The sequence below is a fragment of the Neodiprion virginianus genome, chromosome 3 (genome assembly GCF_021901495.1).
Source record: "Neodiprion virginianus isolate iyNeoVirg1 chromosome 3, iyNeoVirg1.1, whole genome shotgun sequence".
Classification (NCBI taxonomy): domain Eukaryota; kingdom Metazoa; phylum Arthropoda; class Insecta; order Hymenoptera; family Diprionidae; genus Neodiprion; species Neodiprion virginianus.
In genome coordinates, this window is record NC_060879.1 from 9,037,322 (window position 1) to 9,061,446 (window position 24,125).

General features: G+C 40.3%; 1 protein-coding gene across 1 annotated transcript; it reads right to left on the reverse strand.

Moving 5' to 3' along the window:
* Positions 1–12,874: 12,874 nt before the first annotated feature.
* Positions 12,875–23,234, reverse strand: LOC124301370 (protein ALP1-like). The gene is made up of 2 exons (XM_046756306.1): positions 23,177–23,234; positions 12,875–13,371 (listed from the first exon to the last, which is right to left on the reverse strand). The coding sequence occupies exons 1-2, from the start codon at positions 23,232–23,234 to the stop codon at positions 12,875–12,877; spliced, it is 555 nt and encodes a 184-aa protein (XP_046612262.1).
* Positions 23,235–24,125: the final 891 nt, after the last annotated feature.

Genomic DNA, 24,125 nt, shown 5'->3' on the forward strand with positions numbered 1-24,125 from the left:
GACAATTAAGAATTATTACTTTTTTCAATAGTCTCTAGTGTTTCTGTAAACGTTTTGTAGAATTTTCACCACTGACAATGAGTAGAGTCTGGATTGCACGTGTGAAGACAAACTATATTCTTTCTCAACCGAATACGTGTCAACTGGTGTAAAGTTCAATGCTAATTTAAATTCACAATCTACGCCGCGATTTGTGGATGAGTATTATTTTTATTTGGGTTTTTCGAAGTTATTTAGAATATTTTAATTTCTTGTTTGAACTGAAAAATTAATCACAATTTCGAACTTGATTATATAATCAATATTATCACCTTCGTTAATGTTGTGTTGTCCCTCTGTGGACGATTCTTCAATAGGTATTTTGTTAGGTTTCTTCACTTCATTACTTCATAAAACTGGCACCGATACGTCATGCGGCGGTCACTTTGTCAGCCCTCTCTCTCGCTCCAATGGATGTTGGGTAGTGATGCCTAACCTAACCTACTCCTAATGTTTGCATGTTTCGCGCCATTATCTACAACGATACGTGTCTTGTATCGAGCATAGAATACGCGAGTCCACGAGACACGTGTCGTATCACACCACTTACTAAAATATTAGCAATTTCTATTTCTATTTTAAGTCTACGATATTATAAATCAATGTCATTTACGTAAACATTAAAAGTTGCCCGTCAAATGAAATAAAAAATTATTACGTTTACAAGAGATCACGGAATATATAAATAGCATAACATTTTAGTGGAAGTCAAGGTTTCTATTCACATATCAATTTTTTTCACAGAGAAATTCTGAAATAAACAAAGTTCAAGTTTTGCAAGGAAATCAATACCTTACTTGGTAGATAAATTAGAAATTACATGTGCCATAAATCATTGAAAAATTTAAACTTTGCTAGTGTGTAAGAGGGGCATAATAAATTTCCTCACATGCCTGCCCAGCAACGGTTGCCTTGGTAATCCTAGTAGTACCATCTTACGTCTAATGCGATGAATATCATAGCTCAGTTTTGTCGATGATGGCTTGTGAGTGAGCTCCCACATTTTTAAATGTTTAGAGTCACAAGGATATATGTAAACGGATTGCTTGGTTTTCCAAAGGAATCCCTCGATTGTAACACTATTCATGTCGTCAATTGGACAATGCATTTTAGTAATTTTAAGTATTTTATCAGTTTTCAGAAGCACCATATTATTAGGAACATCTGTGGATAGCGTGAAGCCTTTGAATTTTAATTTCTGAATAGAGAATACATTGTGCAAGGTAGCATCGCTCCTCCACTTTAGAATTTCCAACGTAGGTGGTAACATAACTTTTTTAACCAGCCTTCGTTGCTCATGTAATCGTCGACAAACCTGAGCCAGAGGTCGATTAGGAGTACGAATGCATTTTTTTATTACTCAGCCCAATGTATTTTCAAAGAGAAATGCAGATATTATTGACAAATGACACTTCATGTTTTTAACATCTTCAGCTACGTGAATTAGATTAGATTAGACATCTTCTGTGGCATTAGGCTGCCTGTCCTAGCGCGGCCTTGGCAGCACTTCTGGTGCTGGATCCGAAGGAGCACTTCCATGAGCTGACATGAAAGTGATGTTTCCGCCTATTGAAGACTCACTGACAAGCCTTAGTATCTGCGTTCTACTAATCCTTGACGCCTGAGCCTTGTCAAACTCTTCTACTATTCTTTCATACTGGAATTCATGTGGCACACCACCTGTTGCATACTTTGCAACTATTTTAAAGACATCCATGTTAGGTATTTTGTTTTTTGCTATGTACTGTTTTGTCACTTTTGTAACAATGGCAGCCCTTTGTGATGCCTCCTTTAGGTTTCTAGTAGCTGATATTGAGCCACACATGGCGAAATTAGAGTCCGATGTTATTAGATAATGACCACCGCTTTGACAGCTAGAATTAATCTTCTTCAAGACATCCAGAATAGGTATGTTTAGTTCATCAGCCATGGCATGGATGTCATCTCTGCTAAACACTGCTCCAGCTAAGGGAGTCATCAAATATTGAGGCACTGGCATGGCCATTGCGAAGTTTGTCAGTCCGTTGAAAGTAGATATTGCCAATAGGCCAGCCTGCTTTATAGAAATTACCATATGCTTATCAGAACTAGTTTTGTTGTACACAGATCCCTCTTGCTTATAGGTGGCTACAAAGACTGTGTGCTTTGCTGAACCGTACGTAATGATGAATTTCCATATCTTGTCGGCACTACCCTTCTTTACCTTACGAGACTCAGGGCCAACTTCAAAGAGGATTTTTGCGCAGAATCCAACAGCCTTAGAACTGATACCTGCATTCAGATCTTGATCATAATCATGGCAATGCACCTTGAACTCTGCTTGTAGATCAGAATAAACGGATTGCTCAGATGCATGCTCCTTTACAAAGTCTTCTGGGGTTACCCCTAAGATATCATAATTTTTTTCGATAACATGAGACATTAGGGTCTCTGGTTTAGACCCCAATGCATGGTACTCTGTAGACATAGTTTGTCTGTGTATATGTGACTTCGAATCTTCTAATTGCCAGCTCGAAAATATGCTTCAATTCGGCCTTTTTCCGACCTGCACCGTATTGATTAAGCTGGATAATAATTCTTGCCAGTTACCTTCACTAGTCTCCACTCTAAAACGACAATCTAGGGTAGTTCTCGAAGTTACGGCTCCTTCACATACAATACCTGTGTCAGAATACCTGAACTTTGGGTTGCAGAAGTATGTCCCACAACTGCAGATTCTCAAGCTTGTGTTGAACACAACTGTACTGCTTTTCTTAAACGAGAATATTATTGTGTTCTGCTGTCCAAATATTTCTAACTTGTAGTTGTAATACATTTACGTCGCTGCGTGCTGCTACTTCACTAAACGCGCATTCATGACTTGAGATTCCCTTCCATAATATTGTTTCAGTACCATGAAAAATGATCTCAGATATTTATTAGCATGTTCGTTATACTTTAAAGCAAGCTCTGGTGAAGATAATAACCTATAAGCCACGTACAGCAGTAAGAAGTGTCGGTACAATTTCGACCTCAAAACATCTTTCAATACGATAGGGCCACAATACAATAGAAAAAATCGTTGTTCAGTCCCTTTCCATTTTGCAACATATTTAATGGATCTTGATTTGCGTTGGAATTCACATGGAACGAACGATTGCAAATATTCCATTCGCTCAGATAAAGCCAATCTATACCTACGACTTAATCTTACATTCAGATTTCCATACAGCCAATAATCTGCAATTAACTTTTTTCCTGTACCCAGCGCAAATAGATGCAAAGAATCCAATAAGAAATGTATTATCGTATTAATATGTGGATATAAATGCCATAGTGGTGACATTGCATTGTGGTGTTGTGGTTGTTCTCGATTACGAAATGCTCCAGCAGTTCTACGTTGACTATCGGCTGTTGGGAAAACCATAATTCTATTGACCTTATACCCACGTACAAGACATCGTTCACACGCATAAAATCCTGTATGGCCTTTGACGCATTTTATCATAGATCGAGCTGGCGTATCACAGTTAAAACATTGGATCGAAATTTGCAACATCTTACCGTTAATAAGTATGCCTTCTGCTGACAAGATGTTCATTTCCTCAACAAACTTTGCGAAGTATTCGTCCATACTTTTCGGCTTTGATGAACCGAAATATATAGCAACAGGAAAGGGCTTGTACACGTCGTGCTTGTGAAAAACTTTACACAATATAGGCCAGAATTGAGCGCAGCTAGATTTAAAAATTGGTATGCCATCAACATTAAACTGAACTTGTATTTCATTGTCAGTACGTAAATCTTCATTTACACAAGCATGAAGCCCCTTAGATATACTAAAATAAACAAATTGTCCATTTTCTTCACTAGAATCCTCCATTTCTTCTAAATTGTACGCTGCCGCCGATGTTTGCAAAAAAGTTTTATGTGACTTTGGCAATTGAGGAAGTACTCGTCTGCGTAAAATTGCTAACAAACTATCTACGTGTGTGAAACTAATGCCACTTTCAATAACCCATCTTTTGATTTCCTTCACTTTCACTGCTTCATTTTCTTCATCGTTGTCACTTTTATGTTCCTCTTCATCTTCGTCATGTTCATCATCTTCATCTTCTTCATGTTCTTCATCATCTTCTACTGTATCTTCTTCGGTTTCTTGTTCTACATTATCTTCCTGTTCTACTCGACGTTCTATTACTCCTCTATCGTGTTCAACACTGGTATGAAGCTCACAGTGAGGATGTACGTCTTCACTTTCACTGACAGAACTGTTTGATTTAGGATGCACGTCAGTCCCTTCGACATCAATATGTGCAGAACTAGAAGTAGTTGCTCCTTCTGCATTATCATTACCTTTGAAATTACATAAAAAATAAACGAGCATGCATTTAACGAAATTGCAAAAATTTTGAAAATATAAGAAATTCGTTTGCAATCTATATTCATTTTAAAAATTAAAATGCATAATTATAATATCTATTAACTTACTTTCCTCGTCAGAATTGGCTGACAATTCACTTTTTCCCAAGGTAAGACGGTCGTCGTGTGATTGTCTTTTCACAGCTCTGTATTTTCGTACACGGAGTCGAGTTCATTCACGTTTTCTTTTGTTATCCATTAGTACACTTCACTTAACCTAACTTCACGTATACTGTGGGTGAACTACTCGACGCGCGATTTTACAGTATATAAATTATATTGATACGGCGTGAAATATATAAATACAAACGCGTGTAAAAAGTATATCGCAAACGTGATATTATTGTTATTGCGTGCAAATCAGGCGTGTATATACTGCTTAACCTGGAATCGCGACACGCGTACAGCGTCCGTCGATATATTTCGCCACGTGGTCACGCTTTTCGGAACTTGCGGATATGTAAAATGGGGGCGACGTATAATTTTGTTACAGCGGTCAAGAGAACCGAATGATTACTAAAAATCGAGGAACTTTAAAAACGATAACAACAATGAGGTTTGAATTCCAAATGAAGCATATATGTATACAATAGTGTTCCAATAAGAAAAAATGTAAAAGTATGTCCACTTAAAGTCGTGAAATAATTGAAGAACAAATTCGTCCAATTGCAAATATGTACTTACATGTAAAAACTTTTTTTTATCGATTGTTGAGTCAAGGAATCAAACAATCATATAATTATGAGGATTAAAAATATGAGTCAGGGATTTCCCAGTCCAGGCCCATGCCTGTTTTGTTGTAGAAACTATTGCAGGGAAGATTAATAACTTTCAAAATCAGGTGCTGTACAGCCCGCCTAAATGAAATTATTCACAGACAAACTGTCTATTCACTGTCTAGTGCCCCAACAGTGGGGCGATCTTTGGGTCCGCCCGTTCGGGGGCTAGTCTAATAGTGGGTAAGCCCAGTAAAATTTCTACCCGGGGTGTTTAACATCATCGTATAGTGTGATTAACACTGTTTGAGTACTGAATCCACTGCAATATGCGGGTTGCCTTTCGTTGACAATGTTGTTGGACTCAACGAATCTCGTGATGTGCTGTTGAACAACCCGCTCAAGTATTTAGAAGGTTCAGATAAATTTGCAATAGGGCGTGTATCCGGATGTGACGTGGGAGTTTTTATCTTCAATAGTGGGCGAATGAAAGCTTTGTTCCAGCAAGACGAGAAATAGCTGTTCTCAATCGATAGGTTGAAAAGCATCTTTGAGTGCTTCGCTAAGACCTCGGACGCTTTGCAAATACTGAAACCAGAGATTCCATCTGGACCAGACGTGAGCGAAGATGAAGACGATGGATTGATGATGAACTATATATAAAATTTGTATCGTTTTCCTAATGCTAGAACCATACCGCAAGATATCCTTGAGGGTGTCTGTTAAGGGTTGTGGTGAAATCGATATTGTTACAAAAGCATGTTTTTTTGATGCTAGAGAGCCAACAATTTATAGAGATTCGTTGAAATTAACAAAAGTCATTTTTCGATCTAAACTAATGTTTTTCTTATAGCACCATGTGTGATGATAATTTAAAAAATTATAGTTAATTGAATCGCATCGTTTTAACGTAACGTAATAACAAACGGCAATCGAAATAATGATATTTGATGTAGACGTAATAAAATCCGTATAATATTGTTGTCATGACGAAAAAAGCTATCGGAAAACGAACAAAAATAAGTAACGCTACCGCCGCAAAACGAAGTTGCGTTAATTCATATTTTCAGCTCTTGAACAGGTCTTTCCGTTGCAATAGTTTGTGCATATTAATTTACTTGAATAATGAATGAAGAAATATTATTCCTCCTGATTCTGCCGTACACTAAATTGTACGACATGAGTGACCCGAAGTATTCAAACCAGCAGAGGAAAAACCAACGCTGGGAAGATATAGCTAAAGCAGTAAAAGAGGCAGGTAAGTCCAAAAAAAAAAAATAATTACAATTTGTCTTAACCTACACATTCATCGAATCCGTGATTCTGTGTTAATGTTTTACAAATAAAATTTATTCAACGAAACTATTGAGTTTAATCTCTTAGCATAAGAAATGAACTCAATCCTTTGGCAGAAAAGTATTTATTGATATACAAAAAGTGGTACAAAGTAATAGTTTGAGTACAGAGTATGAAAATAGAAATGCGGAGCTACTCAGGGGTGAGCTGTTACTCTGCTGAGTGCTGAAACTGAACTGACTGAGCTAGGAACTGCAGTTGCAGATGTCTGCAGCTCATCGCATGTTTCGACAGTAGTATACCGGAAAAAGGTTTGTTGCGATCTGGCGACATCGGTCGGCAGCACGCTCCGAGCGGTCAGAGGGCATGGGATTTTTACTAGTGCAAACACTCAAAATACAAATAGCCGTCCATGCACACTAACACATTTCTCAACACTCCCACTTATTTTGAGAGTTCGGTTACATTCAATTGTTTGCGCAGATAGCAAAATGTTCCTTTTGGCAAAGGCTTTGTAAAAATATCAGCAAGCTGCTCTTTCGAGCGTACAAATTTTATATCGATAGTGCCAAGACTAGCAATATGACGGATAAAATAATATTTTACATCTATATGTTTCGTACGTTTGTGGTCATCACCCGTATTGCTTGCAATTTTTATAGCCGCTTGATTATCACAAAACATAGAAATACTTTTACATGGAACATTCAATTCATTCAATATGCGGTGTAACCAAATAGATTCTTTCACTCCATTCGCTAACGCAACATACTCCTCTTCAGCGGTTGATAGGGTAACAGATCCTTGCAATTGACTGCACCATGATACAGGTGCACCATTTAAAATGAAAGCAAAACCGCTTCGAGATCTACGAACTTCGGGACATCCAGCGAAATCAGCGTCAGTATACCCCTGAATTTTAAGTCCGCTCCCACTGTCTCCGAAAACCAAGCCATAATCACGCGTTCCTGCTAGATAACGCATTATTTTCTTAACTGCTTGCCAGTGAGATTCATCATAACAAGTAAGGAATTGACTCGCATAATTTACTGCATCTTCAATATCGGGGCGACTTACTCGCGCAGCAAATAACAGAGATCCTATTGCTTCTCGATACGGTATTTTCAAATCGATCGCGTTTGTATGCTTTTGCAAACGCGTACCTGGCTCGGCGGGAACACTAGTAGAATTCGATTCATGCATGCAGAATCTTTTCAAAATTTTATTAGTGTAGCCCGATTGAGAGATTTTCAAACGACGATTCTCGCGGTCGCGTTCAATTTCAAACCCGAGAAACTCATCCGCGCGGCCAAAAGTGATTTTTAAATTACCTTCTAAATAATTCAACACACTCATGATCGCACTTTTACTCTCGCTCATTATTAAACCATCATCTACATAGATCGCAAGATAAACCCTAAAATCGTGCATTTTTCCAACGAACACGCACTTGTCACTCGTGATGTTCACGAGATTAAATTCCTTGAGAAATCTCGTGAACTTCTCGTTCCAACATCGGGGTGACTGCTTGAGTCCGTAGAGGCTTCGGTGCAGCTTGAGTACTGCATTCGGCTGGTCCTCCTTCTGGTATCCTGGGGGCTGATTTAGGTAGATGTCTTCATGAAGATCTCCATTCAAAAAAGCAGTTTTGACGTCGAACTTCATTATTTCAAGATTTTGTTTAGCTGCGATTGCAAGAAGAATCCTAATCGACTCGTAGCGAACAACTGGAGCAAACGCATCAAAGTAATCGATTCCTTCGCGTTGCCGAAAGCCTTTGGCTACAAGTCTGGCTTTATATCTTCTCAACTTTCCAGCTGCGTCGCTTTTCACTGCAAAAACCCATTTGCATCCAATAGCCCTTTGTCCTTGGGGCAGCTCACACAACGTCCATGTGTGATTTTCTTCGAGAGCTTGCATCTCCTCGTCCATGGCAGCTTTCCACTTGCTGGAAATATCGCTTGCTGTGGCCTCGTTGAACGTCATGGGCACTACATCAGCGAGATAGGCAATGGACACTACCTTAGCAACATGAGCGATGGGCACGCCATATCGTTCTGGCGCGTTGTTTCTGCGTCTGTCGCGCAACAGTCGGCCTCCATGAGCCCCTTCTTCAGGGGCTGCTTGCTCAATCTCTGGCTCGTCGAGGTTTGGCAAATCGGCTGCTTCGATTTGATTTCCATTTTGAGCTTGCTGTTCAGCGTGAACGACTTGCTCTTCTTCGTCTTCCAAAACAAAATCGATCACGAACGTGCCTGGCTTAGCATTGTCCCCGGCTCTTGGCATTTCATTTTCATGGAAAATTACATCGCTGCTAATGGACACTTCCTGCGATGTATTGTCCCACAGGTGGTAGTTAGTAGACTCACCATCATAACCAATAAGAATGACCGGCTTGCTTTTATGGTCAAATTTATGGCGTTTTTCATTGGGCACCTTCAGGTAAGCAGTAGAGCCGAATACCCTTAAGTGTTTTATTGCGGGTGCGCGCTTGAACCATTTTTCGAACGGAGTCAGCATTTCTCCTGGCTTCAAAATGATTCTATTGAGCAGATAACAAGCGGTGTTTACTGCTTCTGGCCATAACTTGGAGTCCACGTGTTTTGCATGCAGCATCGAACGTGCACTTTCAACTAGTGTACGGATTTCGCGCTCGGCGCGTCCGTTTTGTTCGTGTATATAGGGCGACGAAAATTCGTTTATGATACCTTTTTCCTTCAAGAAGCTCTGCATCTTGTCACAGGTATACTCGGTACCGTTATCTGATCGTAGCACTTTTATTTTCGTTCCCAGCTGTGTTGACACGAACGCCTCGAATTCTCAGAACTTGCCATAAACCTCGGATTTTTGGCGCAAGAAATAAACTTTCCTATAGCTGGTATTTTCATCTTTGAAAATTAGGAACCATCGTGTTCCATTTGGCGATGCTATATTTACGGGGCCGCAAACATCGCTGTGTATCCTTTCTCCTGGGCCGTAATTGCTTCCAGATGTGCTGCTTGGATGCGATTTTCTAGTCTGCTTGCCTAAAACGCATCCTTCACAAAACTCAAAATTTTCTTGCGAGAGTCCCTCAATGCCAAGCCTTTCGCACGTGCGTTTTATTGCTTGAACATTCACGTGTCCCATCCGAGCATGCCAGAGGCTCAGCTTGCTTTGACCATCTGCTTGTACAGCGTGACATGCAGTGGGCACTTTTACCTTCAGCAGCATGCGGAAGAGATTACCCTGTAGGACTCCGCGTGCAATTATTTTATCTTGTTTGTCCCGGACTTCACAACCATTTGCATCGGAGGAAAACTTGAGGCCTTTTTTATTTATTGTTCCAACAGAAAATAAATTGCAGCCCAGCTCTGGCACATGAAGCACGTCTTGCATTTCGCGCTCGTATACCACTCCATTTACCTCTTCTTGGATTGTGATTGTTCCGATTCCGGGAGCATCAATACAGCGATCGTCAGCTACTTTCACCGTAGTACCTGGTGGGTTCGGGCGAAATTCGGAAAAGTATTCTTTTCGATAAGTCATATGCCCACCGGCACCCGTGTCCGCGATAAAATAGTCACTCCCACTGTCACTAGTACACTTATACGAAGCGACAGTGTCACACATAAAAGCGTTCTTTGCTTTCACTACTTTATCACTTGGATCCTTTTTCTCCGACTTTTTCTGAGGGCACTCGCGCGCCCAATGACCTTTTTCCTTGCACGCCCCGCAACGCGTTGTCTTCTTTAACTCTTCGATTTCTTTTTTCGTGTATTTCTTTTTCTTAGAGTCACTTTTTGCGTCGGGTTTCGCATCATTCAATGGTGCTCTCTGCACGTGAAGCGCAAGCGTTGTCGCTCCTTTTTCCGCAAGGCGATTATCTTTGATTAATCTAGCTAGCAGCGTCTTTTTCGTTCTATCAGCCTTGGGAGTGCATTCCCAGGCTATCGTGAAAAGTTCAAACTTTTCTGGCAAGCTGGTGAGCAATTTTGAAACAGCCGCCTCGTCGGAAGGTTTCGTGTCCACTTCCTCTAGTTTCTTCAAAATACTCTCAAAGCGTTCTAATTGCACAACTATACTCTCACCTTCTTTGATGTGGAAAGCGTAAAACTGCTTCCAAGCAGCTTGTTTTGCGTCAGCACTTGTATCGCCGTACAATTCAGCCAACTTATCCCACATCTCTTTTGGAGAGTCACAGTTTATTAGATTGCTGCGTAGATTTCGAGCGATTGAGCATAAGATTATTGTCTCAGCTTGAGACGATAATCTATTGTAAGCCTTGGGTTCAGCGGCTTTATCTGTTCCTGGTTTGGCTTCTTCTCCGTCCACGTAGCCGAACAGGCCTTTGCCTTTCAAGGCAATTTTCACTTCGAACTTCCATTGCGTATAGTTGTTCGGGCCTTCCAGTTTTGTGATGTCCAATCTATCTGTATCAGTCATCGTGATTGAATGTAGATAAACACTTGAACTCTGAACGGAAACTACGCGCACTCAAAACTTCAACTCTTTGTTTCACTAGCCAGCGTGGCTTGTCAATAAATACTTAGGCGCAGTGGAAGCGTGCTGGGCCCATAACCTATTGAGTTTAATCTCTTAGCATAAGAAATGAACTCAATCCTTTAGCAGAAAAGTATTTATTGATATACAAAAAGTGGTACAAAGTAATAGTTTGAGTACAGAGTATGAAAATAGAAACGCGGAGCTACTCAGGGGTGAGCTGTTACTCTGCTGAGTGCTGAAACTGAACTGACTGAGCTAGGAACTGCAGCTGCAGATGTCTGCAGCTCATCGCATGTTTCGACAGTAGTATACCGGAAAAAGGTTTGTTGCGATCTGGCGACATCGGTCGGCAGCACGCTCCGAGCGGTCAGAGGGCATGGGATTTTTACTAGTGCAAACACTCAAAATACAAATAGCCGTCCCTGCACACTAACACATTTCTCAACAGAAACACATAATATATATTGGATAAAACATGCACAAGCTACTGGGTAACCCTGATTATATGGGAAACGATATGAATTTTTGTCGTAAATATGATATTTCAGTGCCAAGGCACGGTAACTTAGAGTATGTCCAATAAAACTCAAATAAATGACTGAATTTTTTTTTCAAACTGTTCAAATGATCAAAAATTTGCCTAACCACCAATTTATGGAACTTTACTCATAGAAAGAGCGTGGTAAATTGGCCACGGAAAGATATTTAAATAATACTTGGAGAATATGCAGGTAGTAATAAAATATTGAGATACTGAAAGTTTCAGATCCCTGACACAATTGATTTTCGAGAACAAGCAAAATATGTAAAAAAAACAAAAACAAAATTTGTATCTGAAATGACTCAACCGATTTGTATACATTTTTAATATGTTTTGGTGGCTGATAATAGACCGTATCAAAAAAATTAAGAACTATGTAGTTTCATGAGATCGTCTTGCAAAAAAAATTTTTCTATAAATTTGATTTTTTCGACGTGATACAATTTTGGTATAAGTTTCAATCTTTTTCTTAAAGTATTACACATTACCCTACAATGTTATGATATTTACTATTGAGAATTTTTTTGTAAAATTAAACTGTTTGAAAATTATTCCAAAGGTTGGTACAAGAGGGCATCTCTTTATTACAAATTTAGATTAATTTCTGGATGTTAATCATTGTTTCTACTTGCATCAAAAATTATGTATTTTGTTTATGTAAGGCCCTTAGAAAGCTTCGGCCTCAGGGCCTAAAAAAAAGAAAAATAATAATAATAATAATTAATCAGTTCAGTCAATCTTGTGAAATAATTTTTTTTTTTTATTTTCAATATTTTGATATTTCTGGAATACCAATTGTGTTAGAGATGAGGACCTTATTATATTATTAGTACTTACATATCTACTAAGAATACTTTAAATATGTTTCTCTAGAGCCAATTGACCATGTTTATACCCCTAGGACCTTCGTTAGAAAGTTATTCAGCTCCGAAAATATGTAAGAAATTGCTATTGAAAAAAAATTAAAATCAAAGTCATTTAATTGCCACCATAATCATGACAAACCATACATCGGATTCATAATTACCAGGATTTCAATTAGTGTTTTGGCATTAGTTGCTTGAATTAATGTGGTTGAAACGACAGTTGACTGCTAACATGCTATCAAATATTTCTTCTTCCTAGTCGAACCATTTGAGTCTGCCATTCGACCGAACCTTCTTCAACACAAAATAGTTTTTGAATGTTTCCTTCACAGCTATAGCCTCGTTCGTTGCATTATCCCCACATTTCGAATTTCTTGTAATGCTGGAATGTTACCTTCTACATGATGAAGTTGAGTTCCGAGGACATCATTCCGTAGAAAATTATGTAGGCAGCATGTTGCCAATACGACATTGTCCACGTGTTCCGGTTTCATTTTTATCCGTCTTTGATATATTCGAAATTTTTGTGATTAAATTCCGAATGCATTTTCGGATATTCTTTGTGCGCGGGACAATCTGTAATTGAAGATCCTTTTAGCTTCGTCATCTTTGAGTTGAGACCCTGGATACGGACGCATAATATTTTTTTTCAATGGAAATGCCTCGTCACCCACAATTACGTGAGGTACTGGCACATTAGTGCCGGGCAGAGGCTTAGCAGGTGGTACACTTAATCTGCCATCATCTATTGCTTTTCCAAAAGCGCAGTTGGCCAAAATCCCCCCATCACTGTTTTTACCGTATGCACCGACATCCATTGCAATAAATCGGTAGTCGGCATCCACAAGTGCCATCAGCACAATACTGAAAGTCTTCTTGTAATTGAAGAATAAGGAACCTCTGTTACCGGGCAACTCTATCACAATTAGCTTTCCGTCCATGGCACCGATACAGTTTGGGAAATTCCATCTTTCCGAAAATACGTTTTCAATAGATTTCCACGTTTCCAAGGTCGGTACAGGTAGAACTATTGAAGACAGCCGCTTCCAGATTACTTCACAAGTCTCGTGTATAATTGAACGAACTGTAGTATGTCCCATGTGATAGCTAAATGCTATAGTTCTGAATGAGTCACCTGTCGTTAGAAATCCGAAAAAAAGGACAACAATAAAAAATAGTATTGCATGAAGTGTATTGTTTTAATTTTGACATTGATTCAAAAATTTATTCAGCTGAAGACTGTAAGCTGGCATGGCCTAGATTACGAGATGCTTTCAGAAAGGCTAGAAAAATTTGCCAATCAAAAAGTGGAGCAGCAGCCTCGAAGAAACGGCCATGTAGATTTAAACACCAAATGGCATTTCTCGCTCCATACCTATGTGTGCATGTGTAGCCTAGCGTGTGTAAATAAACAGTCCATACGACCTTATGTCGAATAGCAGAAACAAACTAAGTAGTCGAGTGACACGATACAGCTCAAATTTGGCCCTGAGCAAAACAAGGTTTCGCATTTTGATATAATAGAAAAAGACAAGGACAGGTATAAGAAGAAAAGAAATTTGAAAAATAAAAGACCATTTATAAAATAACGAAATTAATAGCAACATAGAAATAGTAATTAATTCGACAGTGTTGGACAGGTTACCAAACGGATCACTCGATGCACGGTCTTGAGGCGACCAATCATAGGCCGAGGTGCCAGGGGCCCCGTCAGCTGCCGGCAGGTGTGGATAAACTATCTCTCTCGCACTTGTAACTACAAGTGAGACGCTTTTGTCGCACTCATTTAAAATCTTTATTCACGTCGGGGGTTGTTAAAAACCGTTCAAATCGTCTGGCAATTGACACGTATTTTTTAAATTGTTTATTGAATATGCCATAAAAATTTTAGGATATCTAAAGTATATTTTTTTTGGGTATATTAATTGATTACAATCCGGGGGGGGGGGGGGTCAGGTCATACTTTGAAATTCAAAAACTAGTCTGGGATTATAATTTATATATTATACAGCTACTAAAGCAATGGATGAAGAAATTTCAATTAGCCCACAAGATTATTTTTGGGTTTATTTTTTTGCAAATCTAATAGGTTGCGCAATGGCGAAATAACCGCAAGTCTTCTGTCAGACCCACCATTCCAGGTGCACCCATAGTATTAGTGTTGTTTTTTTATTATTTCAACGTGGGCAAAACACCTCCTTTAAATATGTCATCTGCTCTTCGACTAAGAGATGAAGTAGATAGCGACAAAAATCTCGACAGTTGGAGATCTGGAAATGGGAATGGGTCACAGCGTCGTGGTTATAAAGTCAGTGAAATAGATAGGGAGACGGATTATACGAGAGGACAAAACAGCGGATATCGTCGCGATGACAGATACAGGTCAAATCGAGATCAAGAAACACATCAGAATTGGAGAGGTCGAAGTAATGAGTCAGAATATGAAGAGCGTGATAATAATGGTAGGGGCTTAAATAGTCGAAATGAAAATCAGTCCAATTATACTATCAAATGCCTGACACACGCCGTCTACTTCCCAATTACAGTAATCATGCGTCACAAACTCAGACGTATTATTCTGTCACCGGTCATTTAAGGGGGGGGGGGGGGGGGGGGTAAGGGTTTCAACGTAAAAAAACACTTTTTTGTGAATTTTTTTTAAAAGTATGGATATCGATTGAGAAAATTTATTCAAACTTTTTGTACATTATTAAGTATACTTTTAACAATATTCTGTAATTTTTTCATGCGGAAATATTGAAAAACAAGCCGGTGACAGAGCTTGCCCCAGAACGTCTTAGAAAAAAAACAATTTGCGGTGTTCATTATATCTCGGTCGGAAATTATCTGAAATCAAAAACCATTAAAATTTAGTCAAAGTATCATTGAATCCTCCCCCCAACGTTCTATTATTATTTTTTTTCATTTAAAAATTATTGGTGGCCATCTCAAATGTAAACTGCTATTTTCCACAGAAAATTTTAACTAAACGTTGGGGGGAGGTATTTTATATGTAGAAAATGTGTACCAAGTTTGAAACGAATCGGTTAAGTAGTTTTTAAATGGCAGTGAACACGGACTTTGAAAAAGTAGTTTTGAGAAAAAATTACAAGCGCACGATCGAACGTGCAACGACAAACTGACGCTCGTCTCCCGTTTTAAAATATTGTACAATGTATAGTATACATACAAATATAAAATATGTCTTTATGGCTTCACTTATCTGTCTTTACTAAATAAAATATTCTCGAAACAGGATAATGGACCAGAACGATAGAAGTCAATAAGCGGTATACTTGCAGTCAGAGCTGTAGTGTTAAAGAGCAGGAGACTAACTAGACAATAACTTCAAGAGTTTTCAAGAGACCTATCAAGATATAGGTCCTCTACTATGGAAACAATTCACCAGGGGGACAGGAGCGAGATAAAGTAGAGTCAACCCCGCGGGTAAAAATCCAAACTGGCGATCGCACAATATTCGCGTTGACGAACACGGAAAGCCAGATCACCTGTTAGTCAGAAACAATTTATAATGAGCTTAAACGAGGGACAACATTTCAAGAACTACCAGTTAGTGATACTTTTATTGTACCAGCTATCGGGAAGAAATCCACTCACGTGAAGAAGCAAGAATTCATATACTTCGTGATAGGAAAGGAGCGGTTTTCGTACACCTTTTTAATAATACCATATTTGCCAACGGAGTGTATTCTGGGTTACGATTGGCTTAGAAAAAATGGATGGTTATAAATTTCGATGAGTGTACCGTGACCGTGAATGGAACGCGGATAAAGTCAGAGAATGTATTGCTCCAGCGACAGTGTTTCGAGAAGGCTGAGTCGCGTAATGAGGGGACCAGTACGTACTTGCTTATAGTTCAATGTGAAATACAAAACGAAATAGCGAATACTGTCAAATCAGCGGAGAAAAATGAGTCAGTTGAAGGCAAAAGTGTCTTAAAGTTGCGAATTGAGGACGTTGTCTAGCGAGCTCGCGCGGGAACTTTGGCTTCCCGCGCGACTCAAACCACGCGGCCAAGGGGAAGGGTGGGCGGGACTTAAGTCTATGCCCTTCGCGTGCTATGGCCCCCCACTCTGCATTCCGTTGGGCCGCTTGTACTTGAACGTTCTGAAGTTCTGACGGTCGAGGAATATAACTGGAAGCCCGTATGAATTTAGCATGGTTGTTGAATCCGCTCTGTAAATTAGCGGCAATCTTTTTCACGTTTTACATTCTATAATCCTAATCTCTGCGTGGACATTTTAGTCACGTTTTAAGGTCATAAACTACTCAACTGTTGGAAGTTCCCATCCCTTATTGACGAATTGCGTCGACTGATTTGCAAAAAAGGATACTCCTTACGCCAGTCTGCCACATCTGGCAGCCAGCCTTGCAATCTCGACATATTCTCTACTTTCTACTCGTAAATACCTTTGCCTACCTACCAATCCTCTAATCTTCACTTTTCGTTCCTTGTTTTTTTATGACGTGTATCCTAAAACGCCCGCACGTGCATCGCACATTGGGAATGTACGTTTCTGCTTCTGGCTCACGTGCTCACTCCCACTCCCAAGCAAAATTCATCCCTTCTCTCAAGGGACAATCCTACCCCTTCCAGTAGTTTTTTGGCCATCGGAACTTAGTTCATTTCTAAAACCTACCTTTAAGATCAGATTCGTTTCGACCAACGCGAAGAGAAGACCAACTTACTCTACTGCCACAACTTCTCACTACCCCGCGTGAATCTCATACAACCGAACTCAACAGTGTATTCAATTTACTTCAAGCCTGTTAATAAATATATTTGTTGACTAAACCTTATGGCATTGAATCATCTTTGAGTCGAACTCAATTGTCTCAAGGACGCCAATACATCGAAAATCTTTCCCGATTGGTTTGACGAGGATTTACAACCCTCGTTGGTAAAAGATCTCTTACCGCCATCGATGCCGAGCGCAAACAATGGTTGATGAGATTAGGATATGTTTATCCAAGGAGAGGTTGGCACGTATACATTGCGACGTGGAGTTTTCTGCACCTCGGTTACTCGGAGCAAATAACCGGGAACTTACCGCGTGCACAATAATTTGGCGTCCGGCGAGGTATCCTTGATCTGAAACAATGTCGCGAAGTTTGTTGGGCGCCTGGCGTGATCAACACGCCTCGAAATCGATAATACGACACACCGCGACTATATGCTCGGTAGCTCAGTACCGCGGAGAGGGGAGGGGTAAAGTTTGGGTCGAGAGAATTGCAACACAGGTACGCCAACGCGTGATGTGGCTAAATTACTATAAAATCCCAATGGTATATTTCTCATCAGCGATAATACAAAAACAAAAGAAATAAAAATAAATAAAAAAAAATAAAAAGAATGATAATACGACCACGCAAGTCGTCTTTCGCGATTCCAAATACAATGTTACTTTTTTCTAAACTAAATAAGAAAGGTAGAAGTACTCCAAATAAAATAAAAATAAAAAAAAATAATAACAAAAAAAAAAGGTGAATAAATCTAGGAGACCTCTACGGCCTACGTGCGCTAGTCGCCGTCTTAACAATACCCTACTTCCTAAAAACCAAAAACAAAATCGGACTCGATGCGCTGCCCGCGAACGTCCTTTACAAAATGGCGCTGATCGCCAACTTAATACTAACTGATAATGCAAACAAAAAAGAAGAAGAAAAAAAAAAAATTAATATTAAATAACTAAATTGATGCAAGGCTCGTCGCGACACCCGCGATCCTCCTCTAAAAACGCATACTCTTATCAGCACGCACCCGAGCTTCACTTTCTCGGCGACGGCGGGACGCAGTCGCGAATTCGAATGCTCCCCGTGATTGCTCGCGACCTATACGAGAATCGAGGAGGTGCCGGATGACGTGAAATGACCCCGTGTAACGGACTTCGGTCACACTCAAGCTCGAGACAATAACGTCTCGGCTCAACCCGTGGCTCGACTCGATTTTCTGGATCCCCCGAAGTTAACGTTACTCTCTCACGCGCAACTCAGGCTACGGTCACCAAGCAAAAGAATCGGCAAACGAATTTCGAGTACTTTTCGACACGCAAACAAAAAAAAAGAAAACGGCTACCCGTTATCGGATCAGCCTTTACTCAATTACCCTCGAAATTCGATCGCGAGAATGTTAACAACGCTTACCGCTCCACATCCACTGTACAAACTGTCCGACTCCCTCGTGACGGCTCATACTTCTTTCTCGCAACGAACAACAACAAAAAAACTTCTCAACGGGCACCAAATACTAACGCAAAAGAAAAACGACTGTCTCGTCTCCTCGCCAGAACTAGAGTGATCTAGGATGGTCGCAACGCCGATCTCGTCGCGCTAATTTTTCGTGACGTCATCACCCTAAGAATGCGCAACAATCGATCGGTCATCGATTTTGGGGATTGCGCAACTTGCCGCGCACCTGTCGTCTCTACGCGGCGCAGAACTTAAGGCTAGATCGCGATGTCGTCTCCCGCACAGGTGTACGTAGTCCTGGGGTTGGGCGGGGTGGTGCTCCCTCGTCGCTCGCTGGTCTCTCGCGGTTGCCTCGGTTGGGCGCAGGCGGGGTGAGCGGGGAGGCTGCGGCGCGCCGGCCGCCAGCGGGAATCGCGTTCGCCTTGGATTCCCGCGCTGCAGGGATCTGCGTTGCCTCCCCCTCTGCAGCCTCGTCGTCCTTCCCGCGAGATCTCCGTGGTTTCGCCTTGCCTCGAAAGATGTTTCGCGTCGGAGTTGGTCACTGGAGGGTAGCCGGTGCACTCAAAAAAAAAATAAAAAAAACAAAAACCTGAAATATCTTGGTCGCAATGCGCTATTTCGTCCCTGTCGAAGCTCGGGTGCGTGACTCCAGTTCTGGCGCTCTCTAGGATCATTTCGCGACTCGATTTTCTAAACCCTGATTCCAGGATCTCGCCCAGGGTTCAGGGAGTCTCTTGTAACGGGCAGGCCTAACCGAACTGCCACGTTACAATATATATATCCGAAGTGACAAGAATCTGTACAAAATGGCTACCGTTCAATTGGCGTGACGGCACCACGCTTAATCCAATCCAGTGTATATATATATCAGTGAGACCGACCCATCCAAAATAGAGAAGGTTTCTTCTTGGCCGACACCTAAGAATAAAGAACAAATTCAAAGCTTTTTAGGCCTTTGTACGTATTACAGAAGATTTGTAAAAGGTTTCGCTAGTATAGCTAAACCTCTCCATCATTTGACCGGAATCAAGATTCCTTTTGACTGGACCCCGGAATGCGAAGAGGCTTTCAAGAAATTAAAAGAAAATCTTATTTCTTCGCCGATTTTAGCTTATCCAAAGGTTGAAATTCCTTTTATTTTAGATACGGATGCATCTCTTTCAGGAATAGGCGGGGTTCTGTCACAAATTCAGGGAGGTCAAGAGAGAGTGATAAGCTATTTCAGCAGAGTTTTGAGTAAAACCGAGAGGAATTATTGTGTCACTCGTAGAGAGCTTTTAGCTGTTGTTAAGACCGTAGTACATTTTCACCATTATTTGTACGGCAGGAAATTTTTAATACGTACAGATCATGCTTCTCTCAGGTGGCTACTTTCGTTTAAATCTCCCGAAGGTCAGGTAGCTAGATGGTTAGGAAGGCTCGGTCAGTACGATTTTGATATTCGTCATCGAGCAGGAATTCATCATGGAAACGCCGATGCTCTCTCTCGTAGACCCTGCGAGGAAATGCCAGAGTGTAAACAGTGTGCATGATTAGAGAAAAACCGTGACCCCTCTCTTATAATACGGAAGATTTCTTTCGAAAATAACCAGGAGGAATGGAGAAAATCGCAACAAGAGGACAACACTTTGAATCAAGTGAAGTCTTGGAAAGAAGCAGAAACTCGCCCGGACTGGCAGGATATATCTTTAGCCGAGCCAGATTTGCAAATTTATTGGGCTCAATGGGACTCTATCCTTTCAATTGATGGAATTTCATACCGTAAATAGGAATCTGCAGACTTGAAAGAAATCAGGTGGCAACTTTTGGTTCCCAGGTCACGAGTTCCGGAGATTCTTGCTCTTTATCATGATTCTCCTGCAGGCGGACATTTCGCTTCAAATAAAACTTAGGGCAGAATTCGCGACTTCTACTTTTGGCCCCGTTGCCGGATGGACGTTGAAGATTGGTGTTGAAGATGTCGAATCTGCACGTCAAAGAAAGGACCTCGAGCGAAGGGACAAAGCTCTCTTCAAATTTACAACGTGGGAGCTCCATTTGAAAGGATAGCAATGGACATCCTCGGACCTCTCCCGATAACCCATTCTGGAAATAAATATGCTTTGGTTATTGGTGATTATTTTACTCAGTGGCCTGAAGTGGTTCCTCTCGCTGATCAAGAAGCCTCTACTGTAGTACAGGCATTCGTTAAAGAGTTTATTTGTAGACACGGAGTTCCCCTGGAACTTCATACTGATCGAGGCCAAAATTTTGAGTCAATCTTAATGAAAGAGGTTACTCAAATTTTAGGGGTTAGAAAAACTCGTACGACTCCTTTGCATCCGCAATCTGACGGCATGATAGAGCGTCTGAATCGAACCTTGCTACAGTATTTGTCGTCCTTCGTAGAGCAGAATCAGAGAGACTGGGACTCCTGGATCCCTTTCTTCCTCTTATCTTACAGATCTACGATTCATGAGACGACGAAGCAGACGCCAGCCCTCATGCTTACTGGAAGAAATCTTCGACTTCCATCAAATTTAGAGAAAGGCCCTGTTCCCGTGCAAAGACAGCATCAAACAGATTATGCCTTTTTATTACAACAACGTTTAGAAGAAATTCATCACTTTGCTAGGAATAGAATTTCTATGGCTTCAGATAAATTAAAAACTCGTTATGATATTCGAGCCAGAGATTTAAAATTTAATCCTGGAGATTCTGTCTGGCTCTTTCAACCTCGAAGACAGAAAGGGCGATGTCCAAAGCTACAAAGAAATTGGGAAGGCCCTTACTTAGTGGTTAACCGGATAAATGATGTTGTTTATAGAATCCGAAGATCTCCTCATTCGCGTCAGAAAGTGGTTCACTTGGATCATCTTGCTCCTTTTGAAGAGGATCAACCTGGAACAGTCTCTCCAAGACCAGGAACATCCTTCGAGGTTAGATCTTCAAACGAACACCCTTGACGTCTGTGATCGATTTGGCCTTCTTTACAGTCGGTCATCGATTGGGAGAAGAATTTACCTTTCGGAATTCATTTGAGTAAAACTCGACCGCTTACGATTATTATTGAAGGAAATATCGGATGCGGAAAAACAACTTTCACCAAGAGGTTGTTAGCAGATCGCCAGGTCTGTACACTTTTGGAACCTCTTGAGGAATATCGAGATGTAGCTGGAATTAATCTTCTCGATTTGATGTATCAGGACCCAGATCGTTATTGCTATTATTTTCAGCATTTCGCTCAAATGGTTATGTTAGACAGACATCTGCAGACGACTTCATTGCCTGTAAAGGTGATGGAAGGATCGATATTCAGCAGCAATTGTTTTGTAGAAGCTAGTCGAAGGTTAGGTAATTTTCGCGACTTCGAATCTCATTTATTGATGAAAAATTTCTATCTTCTCATTCGCTCGTCTGAGCTCAGAGTAGATTTGATTGTTTATTTGCGAGTTTCCCCAGAAACTTCTTTTGCTCGAGTTAGTTCCCGTTCTCGTGAGGAAGAATCGAGTATTTATTTAGAGCTACTTAGAACTATTCATGAGGTTCATGAAGATTGGCTAGTAAAACAAACCTTTTCTTCTTTATCGGCTCCTGTTTTGGTTATCAATGCAAAATCTATAGCCGATCAAGTTTATTCTAGCTTCTGTTTTGCAATGACACCCGGATAAAGTTAAACCTTTCAATTTAATTATATTTTATTTGCATTTTCAAGAATATTTGAACAGTAAAAAAAAAACTAAATAATTTGGAAGTGGTATGCGGTTTTAATGATGGTTTTCAATTCAATCTTTACGGCCTCACATTCGGACCAGCCTTCCGTCGGTTTTTCAATAAGGATAAGGCTGTCTTTGCAAACTGTGCAGGAAGTATTGTCCTTCAGAAGAGTTGCGTGGAGGTCAACTTCACCTCGCAGATGTTCAGGACTGGAATTTTCAAAAAAAAAAAAATTCAATTTGAATTTCTATTTAAATAAGGGGTTGTTTCTTGTGTTTGTTTTTCATTTACCTGCGGGTGCAGCATGAGGTGCAGAGAGGATCAATTTTTCCTTCTTCGATTCGAAAATCGAAAAACCCACAAGAAAACTTTTCCCATGAATTCTGGAATTTGCTTTCTAATTGTTCTTCTGACAAGTTTTTAAAATTAGCAAAGTCAAAGGTTTGGGCTAATATCCCCTCGTTTATTAAGTTGTGAATTTTCGACATGGTTCTTCTTACTACGGAAGCTTGATAATGGGTTGTTATTTCTGAGTTGCTAATCAATTTGAAATTTGTTTTCTTCGATTGTTTCTTTCTAGAAACTTCTTCTTTTGAATCGGATTTTGTGTCGGATAGGCTTTGGTTTGTCAATGTGAATAGGGCCACGATTATTTTTCGAGGTCGACGAGCGATTGCTTGATTTTCACATTTTATTAACCTTAATTGTCAGTTTTTGTGAGCACTTTTTCAGGTTACTTGACACAGCCTTTTTCCATCCAATCTTTCCCCGATTCCTGAGGACGACTGATGGCCTTATTTCGAAGAAGGACGCAGAAATGATTCAGATAAGATCGTTCCTTTTCTTTTGAACACATATTAATTTATTTTATTCCTGTATTCTCCCAAATTCACTTAGTGAATTTGAATCGTTACACCATCACTCACATTTAACCTCCCAAAACTCTAGGGTGAGCTGTCTCTCAAGAAGATTAGGATTAGTCATCCTTCTATTTTCCTGTTTCCTGTGAAAAGGAGTCTGGTTTCATCCCGTCTGGTCCTGGAATTTTCGGTTCCCGCCTCGATGTTTTCACCCGAACCTGTTTCGTTTGGGCGATCCTTCAAGAAGAGGAATGGATTTCTTTTCGACATCGATCTGGACCGATGCTAATAACTTCGAATTCATGAAGCCACACAACACTAAATAACACTTACCTTCATAAAGCAAGGCACATAAATTTTTGAAGTTATTCAGCGCTCAACCATCTGCTCAAGGTTTTCTGTGGTTTACCTTGACACTGTGGGCAAATGCCAGAATGTAAAAAAGGGAGTCTTTAAATTTTTAGAGTCACAGCTCCAACTCACCTTTGAGCACTGACTGCTAGATCACTTTTATAATTGTTTTATCTTTCCCGAGTCGGGACGACTCTTTTCCTCGGGGGGGGGGGTAGTGTTACAGTGTTACAAAGGGTAAAATCACCCGTTTTGCCCCCTCTTTAATGATCTAGTAGTCATCGCAGATAAAAGACGTTTATAAACCTCTTATGTCTTTCAAAAGAATAAGGTTGCTGCGTCAACCAACATTATTGTAAAAACAGTCTTGTCTCAGACTTTAGACGAGAAACACATATTACGCAATTGAAGCTTTTTCACAACATTTTATTCACGCTTTTGATTTTGACTTGATAAGGCAACTCGCGGATCCATATTTATTTCCGTAACGTCGAAGAACGTTACAATATCGTCTACATAACGGTAGTAGAAAGGGAGACTAAAGGGAAGCTGCGAGAAATTTTTTTGTTCAAAATGTTCAAGTACTAAATTTGCTACCACTGGGCTAATTGGTGAGCCCATGGCTACACCAAAAATTTGTTGGTAAAATTTTTCTTGGTAGGCG